At 42.8% G+C, this 15,943-nt stretch overlaps 1 protein-coding gene across 3 annotated transcripts in view; it reads right to left on the minus strand.

Moving 5' to 3' along the window:
- Window positions 1–15,943, minus strand: part of PFDN1 (prefoldin subunit 1) — a 32,854-nt gene that overhangs the window by 16,624 nt on the left and 287 nt on the right. For 2 of the 3 annotated variants that reach the window (XM_010565977.1, XM_010565976.1), the window contains exons 2-3: window positions 15,768–15,934; window positions 657–741 (exon numbers count right to left, since the gene is read on the minus strand). In XM_010565977.1, the coding sequence (XP_010564279.1) occupies window positions 657–741; window positions 15,768–15,934 (252 nt within the window). The remainder of the gene's footprint in view (window positions 1–656; window positions 742–15,767; window positions 15,935–15,943) is intronic. The other variant, XM_010565978.1, reaches the window with a different exon arrangement.

The raw sequence follows: 15,943 nt of genomic DNA on the forward strand, positions 1-15,943 counted from the left end.
TATTCTTCTCTGCCTTGAATACTCCAACCAGATAAACATAAGAACACAGCAGTGCTCTGACCACATCGTCAAAACAAAGTCCCATCTCCCCCTAGCTCCGGTCTTCAATAGCAGCCACAAGTAGATGCCTAGGGCAGAGTGTAAGGACAGGGCAGGCATATACAGTACTTCCTCCTCATACTTTCCCAGCCTCGAGACATTTTTAGCTCAGGGACTTCCTGAGCAGGATGCCATTTCTACATATTTGGTCATTCTCAATGGATTTCTCTTCCATTAATTTGTGCAATTGTCCTGAGCCAGTGTAAACTCTTAATATCCACAGCACTAGCCAAGTTTCACATCACCTATCTGCTGCAAATAACCACACAAACTTCCTTTTGCTGGTTTTAAGCCTTGCTCCTACTAATGTCATTTGAATCCCAGTTTTCGTATCAGGACACAGAGCAAACAATCAATCCCTGCTGGGGTTGTAGATCTAGCATAGAAACCAAGTGACATGAATTGCTTGTAGGTTACTTGTAACAGGCACTATCGTTCACCTAGTTACAATCCTTCAGAGTGAAAAGTACCAGCCGAGAACAAGGGATGTAGCAAACAGCATCTTGTTGACCTTCAATGTTCTACTTTCATCATCATTACCTGCCAAAAAAACTTACCTCTAATTCCTTAATTTTCTCTTCAGCTATTCTCTGTTTTTCTAAGAGCTGATTATGAATCACTCCTTTAGACTGAAGAATAAACCTACAAGAGAAAAAGAGACAGACAACTGTTGGGTATTTTTTACATCTGTTGTACACCTAGCTGCACACTGAGTTAAACTACATTGACCTCTGCAAAGTATTCATCCTCAACCCGTGCGTTCTGGACAGAGGCAGAAGAAATTGCTACAATAGCTCACACAAACCACGGGGCTGGCTTCAAAGGCTTGCTCATGAATCTCAGCCATGATTTGAGAGGAAGAAAATGGATGCACACAGATCTCCCTCTATCATTCAGTGTCCTTGAATGATTTGAAAGCAGTTCTTACACACAGCTAGCAAGGGGAGTCTGTCATCACGTTCCATTCAAAGGGATCTAGATCAGTTGACAGCATATAGTCAAGGAAGCCTCTTTCAATGGATAAAAGTAATTCATTACCATTTTAGTGCTCACAAGCTAAACAAACCTGCACAATAAAAACAAAGCTTTCTACAGAGAAAGGCTGAGAGGGTTGGGGTTGTTCAGCCTGGAGAAGAGAATGCTCCAGGGAGACCTTACTGCAGCCTTTCAATATATAAAAGGGGTTTATAAGAATGATGGAGAGAGACGTTTTACCAGGGCCTGTCGTGACAGGACAAGAGGCAATGGTTTTAAACTGCAAGAGGGCAGGGTTAGATTGGACATAAAGAAGAAATGTTTTACGATGAGGGTGGTGAGACACTGGGACAGGTTGCCCAGAGGAGTTGCGGATGCCCCATCATTGGAAGTGTTCAAGGTCAGGTTGGATGGGGCTTTGAGCAACCTGGTCTAGTGGAAGATGTCCCTGCTCACAGCAGAGGGGTTAGACTGGGTGGTCTGTGAAGGTCCCTTCCAACCCAAACCCTTCTGTGATTTGATGATATAGAGCCAGGTGCTTCCACCAGAAACAGAGCCATGGTATACCTGCCTTTATTTGAACTTTCACATCTCGCACTGCTCAGAACTTGGCTTTAACACACCCCCTCACTGACCTCTGAATTCCCATGTTTTCTACATTCAGAGGGTTTTTCTGTGGCGTGGGAAGTGGTCGTTTTTAACTGAAATTGTTCTAGTTTTGAATTGCCAAAGGGATTTGAAAGGTGCATCTATAACATCTCAGTCACAGCAATCCTGCTCACCAGCATGCAAAAAGCTGCCTGACTTGCTCAGAGGAGCTTCTGATGCAGCACCAGCATCCAAAGCAGCTCTCCAGCACATGGCACTGGCATCCCACAAAGAGGTAAAGGACAACTAAGTTCAAATGAATTTTAGGAACCCTTCATGGTTGTTTTTCATCCTTCCAGACATAAAGAATGTACAAGCCACAGATTCGCCCCTTCCCTACTTAGAAATCCCCCCAGGGGATTTAGAAGGAGCCTCTACGGGTCATACCAACGAGGTCAAGGTCTCCCTCCAGCACCAACTAGGGTCAATGTCTTCCTGCCAGGTGACAAGCACTCATGCTTGAACAGTTAAAATGAGCAGCTTTAGACAGGGCAGTATAAGAGAGCATTCCCCGTCTGCTACAGAAAAATCTGAAATCAGTTTGTAGTGCTATGTCCCATGACAAATGACATTATTAACATGTTTGCTCAGGGCCTGGTAAACACAAATGCGGATCTGCCACTTGGCTGGAAACCAGCATACTTTGCATCAGCAACACAACAGCCAAAAGGAAAACTACCTGCCACATGCATTCCTGAAACGCATGGGAGCAGAATTGCGGTTAATTATAACAGGCTTCAAATTAAAACTCTCTTCAGTGCTGCTATTAACTGCACTCAGCGATCACTTCCTCCTCCTTCTCCCACTTCTCTCCCTTGTTCCACTTCACCTCCTCTTTCTTACAGTAACTTCCACCATATCTTTTACTTTGCAATTTTCTCAAATCTCTCCTCGTTTCTTCCCAGTCTCAGCTCACTCTTATTACTGGCGTCATCTTTGTTCTGTATCTGCTCCTGTTCTTTATAACACAGCTCACTCATACTCTCTTTGTCCCCTCAATGCCCCCCTTTCCATTAGGTGCCCCCACAATCCACTTTCACCCAGTGGTAACGTTTCCAGGTCCAGCAGACACCAGCCTGCTGAAATAAAATGCAGGTTTTGCTGTCTTGTGAAAAATCAAGTCCCTGACCACCCTTCTAGGAAAGAGAAGTTATTTACATTGCTATTAGCTGCAGAGCCTGGATCCAGCCAGAGAGGAGCTATTTTCCAGGACCACCAGCAACCAAGTCATTCTGACAGTCTTACCTTGAGCCTGCAACACCAGAAGAAACAAACATTAGCCTTCACACACACCCCCTGTAGATTTTGGGGTGAAGACTAAAATTTTGCCTTGCTTCTGCAATAGCTGCCATTAGTGAAAAATCAAAGCTGCAAGATGCCCTCAGTAAACAAAGCCATCAGTCCTTTCCCACATCACAGCTTCTCTGAGCTTGTGTGTGTATATGAACGTTTCCTTAATTATTTCCTTTTTTTGTGGGGGCAGCAAAGAAGAACAGAATACCTCCTCATTTGCTTCCCCAAACTGTATAGCAAGATGGACCATTTTGGTTTCACTGACGCCTCTGGTCTAAGAAACAAAGTTAAACACCAACACAGCTTGATCAATTTTCCCCATGCTGCAGCTGGGAAGGTCCCTGCTGGGCTACAGGCGCTGAGCAATCCCGGTTGGCTGAGAACCACTACGGGCACTAAAACCTTTGAAAAAACAAGCGGCTGACTTCACTTCTATTCTGCAAATGTCAACAGCAGTCATTGGGGAAAATAACCTCCCTCCCACCCTCTGGCAATACTCTGGCAGACATGCGACAGCAAATTAAAATTGGATGGCCAAAGTTAGCACTGACAAGACTTATGCGGGCAGCTGGGCACAAATACAACCACACCGATTTTACTTGCCATAAAATAGTGGGCTGGAACCTGTGTCCATTCACACGCTGGCTCAGAAGCAGAACAAAGGTCCGTGACTTGGCCAGCAGCATCCTTCAGGTCTTCACCAGTACTGGCTTCAAGCCGCCCATTTTAATTCCCTGCTGCAAGACCATCAAGCCCTCAGCCTAAAGCACACGGGTGCTGCCGTGTAAGCTGTCAAAGACCAGTTCTTCCAAAGTTGAAACTATAAATCCACATCCACAGTTAACTATTTAAATCTGTGGCTTCACTTTCCAACAAAAGAAGGACTCAAAAACCTCAACAGTGTTTTAGCTTCTAGCTTGGGATACACACATTATGGAGATCTTGGCCAAAGTTTTTACCTAAGGAAATAATGTGGTTTACGGCAGCACTTGGAAAAAGCAGAAGCTTGTTCTGCTCACTAGGTAAGAGGTGCTGTGGGGCACTTGTACTAAACTAGAGTTTAAACTTAATCTGGATTTCATTCTTCCAATTACCCTAAGTAAAACACCAACTTGATGATTTTTTTTCTCACCTAGCTAGAGACAAAGGGCAGTATCATACTGCTGCCTACTTTTAGTTAAACGTGATTATTTTATTTATGAATTGTTAAGCTCATGAAAGAATGACAGGAGGTTCTGAGGACTTAGTTCTTCCCGGAGTGAGTTTGTGAACAAGCCTTTCAAATACATGAACTTTCATTCACTGCCTGGAGGTACACCACCAGCTGAGAACTGGCCCCACATTACAGTCACCGCATCACAGAGCTGAGGAACCACCTTCTGCTCCGTGACGCTGAGCTTGGCAGATGACATGACTAACACCAACCCCTTGGCGCAGATCAGCACCAAAGAGCTACATCCGCAGACTGCTCTGCCGGAGTCCACCATGGGAGGCTCCAAGCTCCGAGAGTTTGCACATTGAACTGGGATCACTTTTAAGTATTGATAGTCCACAGAAGACAAGCAGCAAACCAAATCCTCTTCCAGATAAGTAGTTCACTCATGCCTACCTCCTCTCAGTGAAGCATCACAGCACACACTAATAGATCTGTCAAACACACCACCTACACTATCAAACATGAAACAATGATTCAGAAAAATGTTCAGCACCACAGTGGCAATTACAAAGCTTAGTAACAATCACCTCTTCACACAGGAACTTTTTCACTGTTGTTAAATAACACCAGAAGTATCTGGCTCAGAACGGGCAAGTTCACCATATCTCAGTTGGCCACCCCTTTTCAAAGGGAATGGCTGGTAAAAACAGAGCAGGATTTCGGATACTTAGCAATTTTTCCAATGTCCATAGACAAAGGTGAAAAAACAAAAGAAATTTACAAAAGAAAGCTACAGAGGAGCACAGTCCTCGACAGCAATGTTCAGTCAAATGTGGGCTGCTGACAAGAGTAGCTCTATAACAGAGGGAAGCGTTTGCAAATCGGCTGTACCTACGTGCTCTGGTGTCCCGGTGACTGCTGGTTCTCAAGTGTAATACAAGGAACAAAAATAGAGCACAAGGGAACTGAAAGAGAAACCTCACTCTAAATATTCCCACTTGTTTCTATTTTCCTCCCTCTGCTAGCTCCACATTGGGATTTTTGTTTCCCTAAGGCAGAGAAAGTGGTTTATACACTCTCTCTGAGACTCATTAGTTGTCTCCTTCTGAAGGGATCTCTTACCCCTTCCCAATTATAAATATCTAGATATGGTGCCCATTTGTTCAGTATTTATACAGCACTCCCCTATGCCCTGGTCAAAATGGTCTTCAGGCTCTAGTCAGGCTGGTCAGCAGTGCTGTCAACTTCATCATCTGTCTGCTCCTTTGTGTGACACGTACACACCCACAAAAAGTGATGTTCGTACAGTGTAAGTAATTCCATAACTCAGTCTGTCTGCACCAAAATGTACTGTTTATTTGACTTTAAGACATATTAGATAATGAAAGATTCGTCTCTTAATGAATGAGGTTATGGAGATATTTGTTCAGCACACACCACTCTTCATTATGACATACAAGTCACTGAAATTATTAAAGGTGGAGTACCAGCGATGCTCATAGTTAATGTTTTCCATTAAGAACCCCTATGTTCAATCACTTGCAACTGCAACCAACTTCAACCCTTACATCTGAAGCTTTCAGTGGCAGGCATCTGTCCCAGACACAAGCACCCTCTCCTCTTCCCTTTCTGGTTAGGGAACATGGTTCAGGTGTTTCTCCTGCACAGCTTGCCAGTGCAAGAGGCTGTTCATATTAAAGTATTAAAACCAGGTGGGAAGAGGCCACACGGCTCCATCCTGCCAGTCTGCAAAGCAAATCTTCCCACTTGGGTCCACGTAGATCACTCCAAGAACCTGCGCAGGGTACCAGGGGAAGCCTTAGCTTTTCCCCTGCCCAATACTGACATACATCCCTCTGCCTAATTTCAGAGAGAGACAATTTTACAGGTAGGAATGCTCCAGTGCTATTTTGCCAGAGTAATGATGAGTGACAGATCTAAAAGTCCATTCAGCCTGGGTCCCAGCTCACACAAAGTGTCATTATAACTTCAGCCTTACGTTTCCCATTGCATTTGGGAAACTCTCTACAAAAACTTAAGATACTGAAAAGAAAACTAAAAACTTTGTACACAGCCGTAACATTATTTTAACATGTTTATTCTATTTCTAAGAAAACTAACATGCTGTGCTATAACACAGCACAGTCATTTACATGGAATATCCTGCTCCTTGAAACCAAACATTTTCATTAGACTACTCCATGAGAAAAGTTAGGCTAAGCCCAGTCATGCCCTTATCTATTTAAAGACACTTTTTAATTCTGAACTTGCACTGCTGTTCAAGCTTTGAGCAGACTCAGTAGGGGATTACTGCATTTTAAGTACTATTCAAAGCCAATGGAAGAGAGGCTTCCCATGAGCTGATCCCAAGCAATCTAGCTTGATTGAACAGGAGCTGGCTGTGCACAATTGCAAGCACCCAGTAGTCCCCTTCCACTCTCCTAGGGTCTGCTTATGCTTCTGTAAATGATTCCCTATGCAGTTCACAACAGGCACTGCTTATAGCCCAGCAAATTCCAATTTTAGTCATCCTAGATGAATTACCCAGTTCCAAACAAGACAAGGAAGCAATATTAACAAAAAGGAAAATCATGACTAATTATAGTTTGTGTTGCCACCCTTCATGTCTAAGGGTTTCACATTTTTCAGTCTGATTTTGAATTTCCCATTCAACAGATCATATGCCTTAACTAGAGCTTGTTCAGAAACAGATGGAGTTGGAACAGATGAGTTAAAGCTTTTCCTATGTTTGCTTTTATTTTAGTGGTCAGTCATCTCATTGGGTCATTCTCAATATAGCTAAGCCTAACTATTCCCCCTCCCCCTGCCAAAGCAGCACATACCTTAAAGCAAAACAAATCCTGCAGCTTATATTGGGAGGATTATATATGAATACATTCCAGGAGCAGCAGTTTATAGTTCACATGTCATTTTATTACTGCACTCAGAGAGGTGGATATGCACCAGGAACTGTTTGGGAGGGAGACATGGGTTGAAGCACGCTGGCAGCATCTCTCGTGGGCAGCAGAACCTGTGCAAACTCAGCCCAACAGCACTGGAGAACGCACAGAGACCAGGATTAGCGGCACTGGAAGCAGTCCAAACTGAGTCTTATGTAGGCCACAACAAGGGTAACTTTTACTCAGATGAACATTTGTAAGCCATAAACCTATTTACTTTAAGGAGCTAAAGGACAAGAACAAAAAGTGCCACACTGTTTGCTTCCTGTAACCTCTCCACGGACTAGCCCAACACGTCCATCCGGCCCTGCTGAGGGCCAATGGTGTTTGTTCTGCACTTCAGGCCATGTTTACATAGAGTTTTCACTCTTTTGGGGGGGGGGGGATCTGTCAATAGCTACAGCATATTACATTACCTCAAGCCAAGATAGTAACACAGCTTGCAAACAGCAGTTTCTGCATTGCCAGACACTTAACTAGATGGTAGATTTATACCATTGTTCGTGCTTGGTTCCTTAAAAAAAGAAAGCAGGAATATACCTTTAAGTGTGTATTAAAAATAGCACAACCCAAAATAATAAAATAGTACTGTGTTCTGCTTTTAAAGAATATGATCAATTCTTTTTGAAGGCTCAATTGACATAAGTGGATTTTAAAAACAAAACAAAACAAAACAAAATAGAAAGCAAATGGCTCCTCTATCATACCGGAATTCGTAACATTTGAGATTCAAACCATGTGGGGAAAACAGTGCAACATGACTGCAGTTCACGGAGGTGATATCTCCATGAGTAGTTTTTTCTCACTATATCCCTGGTTTAGTGGTTTTACCTTCTAATTTTGCTTTAATGTAATTTTTTACTACATAGCAATGATGACCTGTAGCTTGTTTAAACAAAGGAAACCCACATGACGGCCTACAAGCAGATGCACTTCAAATAGATATTCTGCAGTCTACGTTGTACCATATTTGAAAGTTGCAAGCAGCAGAAAACAGAAACAATTTTTCCAATAATGGGAAGTCAAAATCCATTTCTAAAGTCTCCTATATTTTTAAGAATTCCCCACAAATTCCTAAGGAAGAACATTAAATTAAAAAAAAAACCAAACAACCAAACAAACACCAAAAAAACCCCCACAACATCAAATAAACACACATCTAGGAAAACACAAACAAGCAAACGTTTCTGTGAACATCCTGGTCAACTAATCCTAAAGAAATTTCTGTTTAAAAAAAGGTTTTTTTCTATTGGTAAATCTTCTGTGATCAGAAAGGTGAACTTTGCAGTAGTAAATGAAGTAACACGGAGATACTGTTATACTCTGACAGGCAAACTTACATTTACCCTTCTCAGGAGCAGCCCTTCACCAAGAATGTACACAGGAAAACTAGAAAAACCAGGCTACATCTCTTTTGGAAAGCAAATCCATCCACATCCACGGTTGCAAGGAGAAAAAAAAAAAAAAAACCAAAAAACCAGCTTTGCGCCTTGCCCAGGAAGAAACCTTTGAAATGCTAAGTGAAGAGGAAGACCCAACTATCGGCTTGTGGTTGTTAAATAGCACAGCCTTGGCTTCTGCACATCGCAAATCCTGCTACAACAAAGCATCAAAGAAAGCAATACAGCAAACATCACAGAAGTGGATGTAAAGACAACCGAGTCAAAAGAATTCAAGCATAACACTAATACAGAGATATTTCTGGATGCTAGAGTTAAATTTGCTAGCACTAAAACAATCACACTGTTGTTTCCTAATCAGTAAGAATAAACTTTTTAGAATCAGCATTTGTGGACCAAAAAGGCTGGATGTTGCTTTGGAAAATCGTTTCTTCTCAGAAAGCCTGATTTTTTTTAATTATTTTTTTTTAACTGGCGGAAACATTCTGTTAGTTCAGCAAATAGTTTTGAAGAAAACAAAAATAAAAATTCAAGACAGCAGTTGTAGCATTCCTGAGTTCAGTACTTTGGTTCTTGCGTCTCTGTATTAAACTTGTGTAAAATAGTGATCTCATCCCACAGGATTAGTTTCTTCATATTTTACTTCAGTGTTTTAATGTAGAGGTCATGAATTAAACCCTCCTCCTTTCAGGCTTTGAAGAGGCAGCTAGGTCAGAGGATGCTCAGACCTAGATTTTTCATTTGTATGAAGGCTGTTCCAAGTAGAATTTATATATTATGTTGACATACGCATATAAGACCAGAGACTGACTCTGGGCATGTCTACCCGACAGCTGTGGGCCCCAAGTGTTGGGTACCTTGTCACACCCTGCCCCTCTGGCTAGGTATCCATTGATACCACACCTGGAAGGGCATCCCCAAGCAAGACAGGGATACGAAAGGGATTCTCCCAGTACTACTTTGGTCCAGTGATTTGGCCATTCTCCTCTGCCACAGGAAAGCCAAATTTAAGTGCCCACACTAAACCAGAGAAACAGCCCTATATGCTAAAAGTGCTCTAGCACTCAGCATTTTCCCAGGAACTCTAACCCTTGATTCCAACATTTCGTTTAGGAAATGGCAGAAAAGACTCAAAATACAGTACTTTAAATCCCCTCAATATTAAAATAAATGGAAGTTCCTTGCTGTTTCAGAATATCAGAGTGACATTTTAAGTGCTTGGAGAACTTCAGAAATAAGACAGTCATGTTCCATAATTTTTTTTTGCAAAGTCATTTGGCACAGCAAGCCACAAGAGCAGGAGCAGTTCAAGCTCCCCAAAACATTTTATACTTGTCTAGCAGGTATCCAAAGAGAACTCCGCACCACTGAAGCAACAGATTGGTTGCACTTGCAAGAGACTCCAGATTTCCTCCTGCTGGAGGTAGGGACAAAACAAAGGTGCCTTACTATGGCCCTCACTCCCCACAACAGTCTGACCTCCAAACTGCTGCCCTGCAAGTGCAAGACTTGAAGGCTCTGGCACTTATATGACAGCAGGTTGCCTCTGGATCACAGCAGATCAAACTGCTTCTTCTAGCAACAATGGCAGTCTGCACAAGTAGCTTGTCTCTGTTCTGACCCTTATCTTCTCAGTTTAGATTTCATCTCCTTTATGTTTACTCAGGTAGCTCCTTCCTCTGTGTTGTCTAGACAACAGGCAGGGAAAAAGTTAGCGATAAAGAAAAGACAAATGGAACAGATTTGTTTGAATGTCATATTCCTAGTCCCAACAGAAAAATGTTCCTAAAGAGTTAATATCTCCAGGCAAGGGAGACAAGCATCAAGTAAAAGCTGTATCACTAATCTTCTATCACAATGCACATGGAGTAGGTGGGGGGACTATAACTAACAGGTTTATTTCAAGTAGGGCTAAATTAAACACCTGGTTTTTTTAATTAGCTATTATTTTTACTGTAAGACCCTTTTTTCTACTGCTTATACATTTGACAAAAATTGACTTATCAGATGCATCCATTCTACACCAGTTCTCTGTCTAAAGCTGATTTTTTAAAGAAATGCAGCTGTTTCCTAGAACAGGGCAGATACACATCTTGCATGCAAGCCATGGAAATCTCTTCTCTGAAGTTTCAGTATTGCATGGAGAAATTATGTAGAGCAGCAGGGCAGGAGAGCTATAACTGGACCAAGACACCCAGGAGATTACAAATGAGCAGCCCAGGGCAGCAGGAATAAGATCAAGAACTAAGTGGGGGAAGGGCAGGGGGGAGCGTGTTTGAGGAATCAGAAGATGTCATTGGAAAAGGAGCCTGTGCCCAAGAGAACAAGCTCCCTTTCTGATCTGGAACAGAATCCAGGAGTCCAGACTCCCAGTATCCCACTATTGTCAGCAGCTAATCACGAAGCCCACTGACCAGCGGTGCCAGGAAGAGGATGACAACAAACTGCTGCCCCTTACTTCCCTGCTCAAGTCAAAAGCACCTGTACAGACTACTACTGCATTACCCCCAAGTGCATAATTTTGATTTTTGCTTTCTGTAACAGCTCTGAAAAGATCTTGCAAGCTTTTAGAGGCCCACTCACACATAACACTGTGAAGAACATTGTTCAGGCTGCAACAAAAGTGAGTAGTTCAAAATCGAGAAAAACCTGAAATAAAAACCAACTGGGTGATGGAAAACCTTATGGCTTATGCACATGTGTCACACCACGTAGCTTTGATTCCTGACGCACCATCTCCCAACAACCTTGTCTTGTTCAACATACAGCATAAACAGTGGTCAAGTAGCAAGCAGCTGGACATAAATTTTGGTTTCATCGCAATTCAGTGCCTGATTGAAAATAAAATCTTCCCTTTTTCAATAGCTAGACAGAGGAGCTTCAAGTTTATACACCACATATTGACCAGAGGCTGATAGCAACATGCTTGTCCCTGGGATGCATTTAAGTATTGCAGCACCTGTCAGCTTCTTAGCAGCTGGGCTTCAGTGCTGAACTCCGCACAAAGCCTTACCCAAGGAGATGGGTGATAGAGAAGCCACTCAGATTTCACAGACCAGCCTATAGTTAGTAACTGAACCATAAAGACTAAGCCTTGCATGTCCTTCAGTTCTTTGTGAGTTTTTTGAAATGTGAGCAGGAAGCACAGTACAGCTACCATATTCTGCAGTGATGTGTGCTGGTAGAATTGAACACCAATCTCAAACACACACAAAAAGTGGTAGCGATTGCTGTCTTCAGGGGTTCAGGAAAGAGCTTACAATGATCTGTGATGTCTCACTTTCAAACAAAACCAAGAAACACAGTAAAAGCAGGAATACATTTAAATTCCAGGAACGATCAAGAACATTTAATCCTCTTTCAGGTTTCACTTGTATATAGTTCAGCCACTAAAAATCTGAACCGCTAAAAAAAAAGTCAAAATCGTATTATTACAGCTGTCCTCATAAAGTACTATACTCGCACAAAGTCATTTTATAGGGACAGCTGTAATAATATACCATACTTGCAGAAAACCTTGATCATAAAGTTGTGCTACGGTATTTACTTGATTTTTACGTTCTTATATTTTATTTTCGTATGTGTTCTTCCATTTGTTGTAGAAGTAAACTGATGATAAAGCAATATCAACCCAAAACTGACTATCTACTTTGGCATGGCATGAAAAACTGCAGTGCTCTCCCCACTGTGCCTAGCACAAGTGCTGGACATTTTTTCTTCTGTAAATAAGAATCTTGTCCAGGTTATGGGTTAAAAGAATGTAAAGGGAAAGGTCTGAAATATTCAGACAGAATTCTGAAGCTTAAACTTTCAGCATAGCTCTCAAAGCAATATGATGGTATCAGTTCACAAATAGCTTAAGAAGAAGTCCAGGATAGTGGTAGTTGTCTCAGGCTACGTAACAGGCCTTTCAAAAGAGTATGAAGTAACAGAATTGAAATGTATTTGGCAAGATGCCACCACTCAGATGATATCCCAGCCTCATGGATATGTACAGTACACAGCAATTCATCATCTCATACTATGTGGCACTGACATTTCTTGTGTCAAACCAAAAATAGCTACAGCAAAAGTAAATTGAGCTCCACACGTGGAGGCCAGTAAGGCCTCTGCATGCTATACAGACTACAATTAAAAAAAAAAAACCACAACAAAAAAAAAAAACCCTAAAACAACCAAGTTGAGAAACGACAAATGGGACTTTCACATTCACCAGCAGTGCAGGGAAAGCCTCTCGGAAAGGAAGGAGGCTCAAGATAGGGGTTCAGAGAACACGAAAGAACACAAACTGCCCAACTGCTTTCCAAGTAGTGCAGAAGCAAGTACCAAACTAGGCAGACTTCCTCCCAGGATGCAGCACATCACCACAGTTCCTCAAGCCCTCAAATTCCACGAAGACCTGGAGTATCTTATCCTACAGAAGCATACGTACTAGCCCCCTGCACACACCCCAAACCACCAAAGCTAGAGAAAAAAAGAGAAACTCTATTAGAAGCCAGACTCTAAGTAGCAGCTTAAATGGATTAAAGAAGGAAAAAAAAAAAAAAGTAGTTGAGCACGGGAATAGAAGCACAAAACTTACTTCAAAGAACTTAGCTATTCAAGCAAGCTGTCAGAAGAGCACCGATAACCAGAGTTAACACTGATGCAGATATCCACCCTTTCTGGATAACTGAAACCCACTAGAGCTCTAACATTTGCATGCTAGACTATGCAAAAGAAATTGAGACATCATAAATAACCCTTTGGTGGCTGAACTCCCACATCTGTGCAAGCCAATGAAGCCAACAAATTAAAAAATCTGCAATTCCACTTCACAGAACATGGCTTACATGTCCAGAAGAACCATAATGACCACCTTCTTTGGTCTGCAGTGGAACACAAGATGCCAGACTGCCCTTGGATTTTAACTCCTTCTCAAGGGCTGCTTTAGCCTGCTTTGCTAAAAGCCCAGATTTCAGCAATAAATTCTCTACTAGGGGTTGGAGTGGGCTCCAGGAAGACCCTCATGTCGTTGATGCACTATCTCCACACTAGGGAGAGACACAGATCACACCAGAGCATTAGTGCCAACTGGCAAGGCAGTCTTCAGCCCCATGGCCAGAACAGGCAGAGCTCACAGAAATACCATATCAAGCTAAGGCAGGAATTAAAAAAAAAAAAAATTAAAAAATTAGAAAAAACATGAGTGAATGAGTAGTATTCAGAAGAAGAGCACTCTCTTAATCTATATTTGCATAGCAACTAGTACAACAAAGCCCATGAAAAGTTCAGCTTTTAAATAACTATCATAATGCAAATATTTTTCTGATGGCGCCTCTGCCACCCCTGAGGAGCAAATGCTGCCCGCCATGCCTAAGCCACCCTGTCTGGTCATGGAAAGGTAAGCAAAAGAAGACTCCCCAGAAGACTGCCACTCCCACAGCTGCACACACAGAGAAAGTGTAAATGGTTTAGGACACAAAGAAGATAAGCATCTCTTACTCCTAAGTGGGAGGCAGAAGCAGAATGCAGGAAAATGTATTTCAGCCAGCGCCGAAACACCATCTGCTACCTACATCTGATTCACAAGCAGGATTACTTTATGATAAAAATCAATACACTCATATTTTTAAAGTGTCCTGAGGGAATTCTCCATATAGGAGAAGTATTCTGTACTTTTGGATTTTAAAAAAACTTTAAAAAAAATTGTTGACTCCAGAATTCTCTTCTACTCTTCATCTGTCTGCTCTGTGACAAAAATCAAACAGAAAAAACCCTTATGACTCGTCTCATGACTACTCTAAACACAAGTGTTTGCTACGCCTACAGCCTGCCCAGGTCAAATCAGTCACCTCTTGCAAGGGAACAAAACCTATCTCCTTTTAAGGTACCAGTCACTAGCACCCCCACACAAACCCAACATTTAATTCACCTATATGAAGAAGTTTATTTACTGGGAGCGAAGAAGAGGAGTCTGTCACACTGAACACCTCCATTAGCCTGGGTACAACTTCACCTGAAAACTCGCAGCAAAGGGCAAAATACACACCATTCCGGGCTTCCCAATCCTGTCACCTTCCTACAACTTGATCTGGAGATTGCATGGTCAGGGCACTTGTAGTCTGACCTGGCTCACCACTTGGCCCTGTGATCATCCACTTTGACACAAAGAAGGTGGGGTAAACACAGGGTGGGGAAGAGGTCGATACAATCACCCCTTTTGGCAGTAGTCAGAGCAGATTCAGTGTTTCGCAAAACCACATCCCAAGCTGAGCAGAGTCATCACTGTTACCCAACTCGCAAGAGACACAAGAGAAAAATCACAGTACTCTCAAAACAGAAACACCGAAGTCTAGTGTGAAATTTATGAACTAAGCACGTGTTTCGGATCTGAAACCACTTTGTATGGTCTTCTAGAGGCTGCTGAAGTCAAATAGAAGTGTGCTGTGGAAGTTAATCAAAACACGTACTTATGGTTTAAGGTGTTTCTTCTGACAGCCATCCAACACATGGAAACACATCTTTATGAGTGCACTGCGACTACCCATATGAGCTTTACGCTCACTTCCAAGGGTTTAAAAAAATCTGGGCAACACCCGTTAGATCCATTCCCTGGCATGCTACTGCAAAGTGCATTTCTGTAGAACATTTGTGCAAGCAAAGCCCTGAGCAGATGAACTGTGCACTGTGGTTTTTCAAGGAGCCTGATATCAACTACAGTGGAAATGACTGAAGCTGGACAGATTTGTGAGGGCCTTCTCACAAATGCTGTTTGTCGTTACAATGCCACTCTGCTAGTCTAGATTACAAACTTCACAGAGATGTCAGATGAGACCATCGCAGCCAGGAGCAGAGCCAGCAAGCAAAACCAGACAAAGCCAATAACATTTATAACAGGCCTTCTTCAAGGCAGCCGGCAGCTAATCCCAAGAGATAAAACCCAGTAAGTCTCACTGCATTCCCAGGCAGATGGCTGGAATTAAAAATGAAAGACAATGACAAAACTGAAACAAATGAACATGCTGAGAGAAAGCTGGCATGTTCTTTGTAAAGGGAAGAGCCTCCTGGCCAGGGCAGCAGCCTAAATGCCTCTTACACAGGAAGGCTAGGGGGTCTCCCTGTGCACGGGGCCGCAATCACTACCCCACTCGGCTACAGAAACCAGGGATGCCCAGGCAAAGAGCCAGCCAGCTAGCCACTCTCGGCACAGCAAGGAAGCCCCCGCCATCCACCACAGGCCGGGCCAGTACTCACATCCTCCCCACGCCCTCGTACATGCGGGTCTCATCTACCAGCATCATGACCTCCGTGTCGGTGAGGTGGGCGTGCTTCTTCGTCTTGCTCAGCTGCTCGATCTGGATGTCGGCCAGCTTCACCTTCTGCTGTGTGTCTATCACCTTGGCCTGCAGCTCGGTGAAGGCCTGGGGGGG

This window comes from Haliaeetus leucocephalus, unplaced genomic scaffold (assembly GCF_000737465.1).
Source record: "Haliaeetus leucocephalus isolate CR32 unplaced genomic scaffold, Haliaeetus_leucocephalus-4.0 Scaffold199, whole genome shotgun sequence".
In the NCBI taxonomy this organism is placed as follows: Eukaryota; Metazoa; Chordata; class Aves; order Accipitriformes; family Accipitridae; genus Haliaeetus; species Haliaeetus leucocephalus.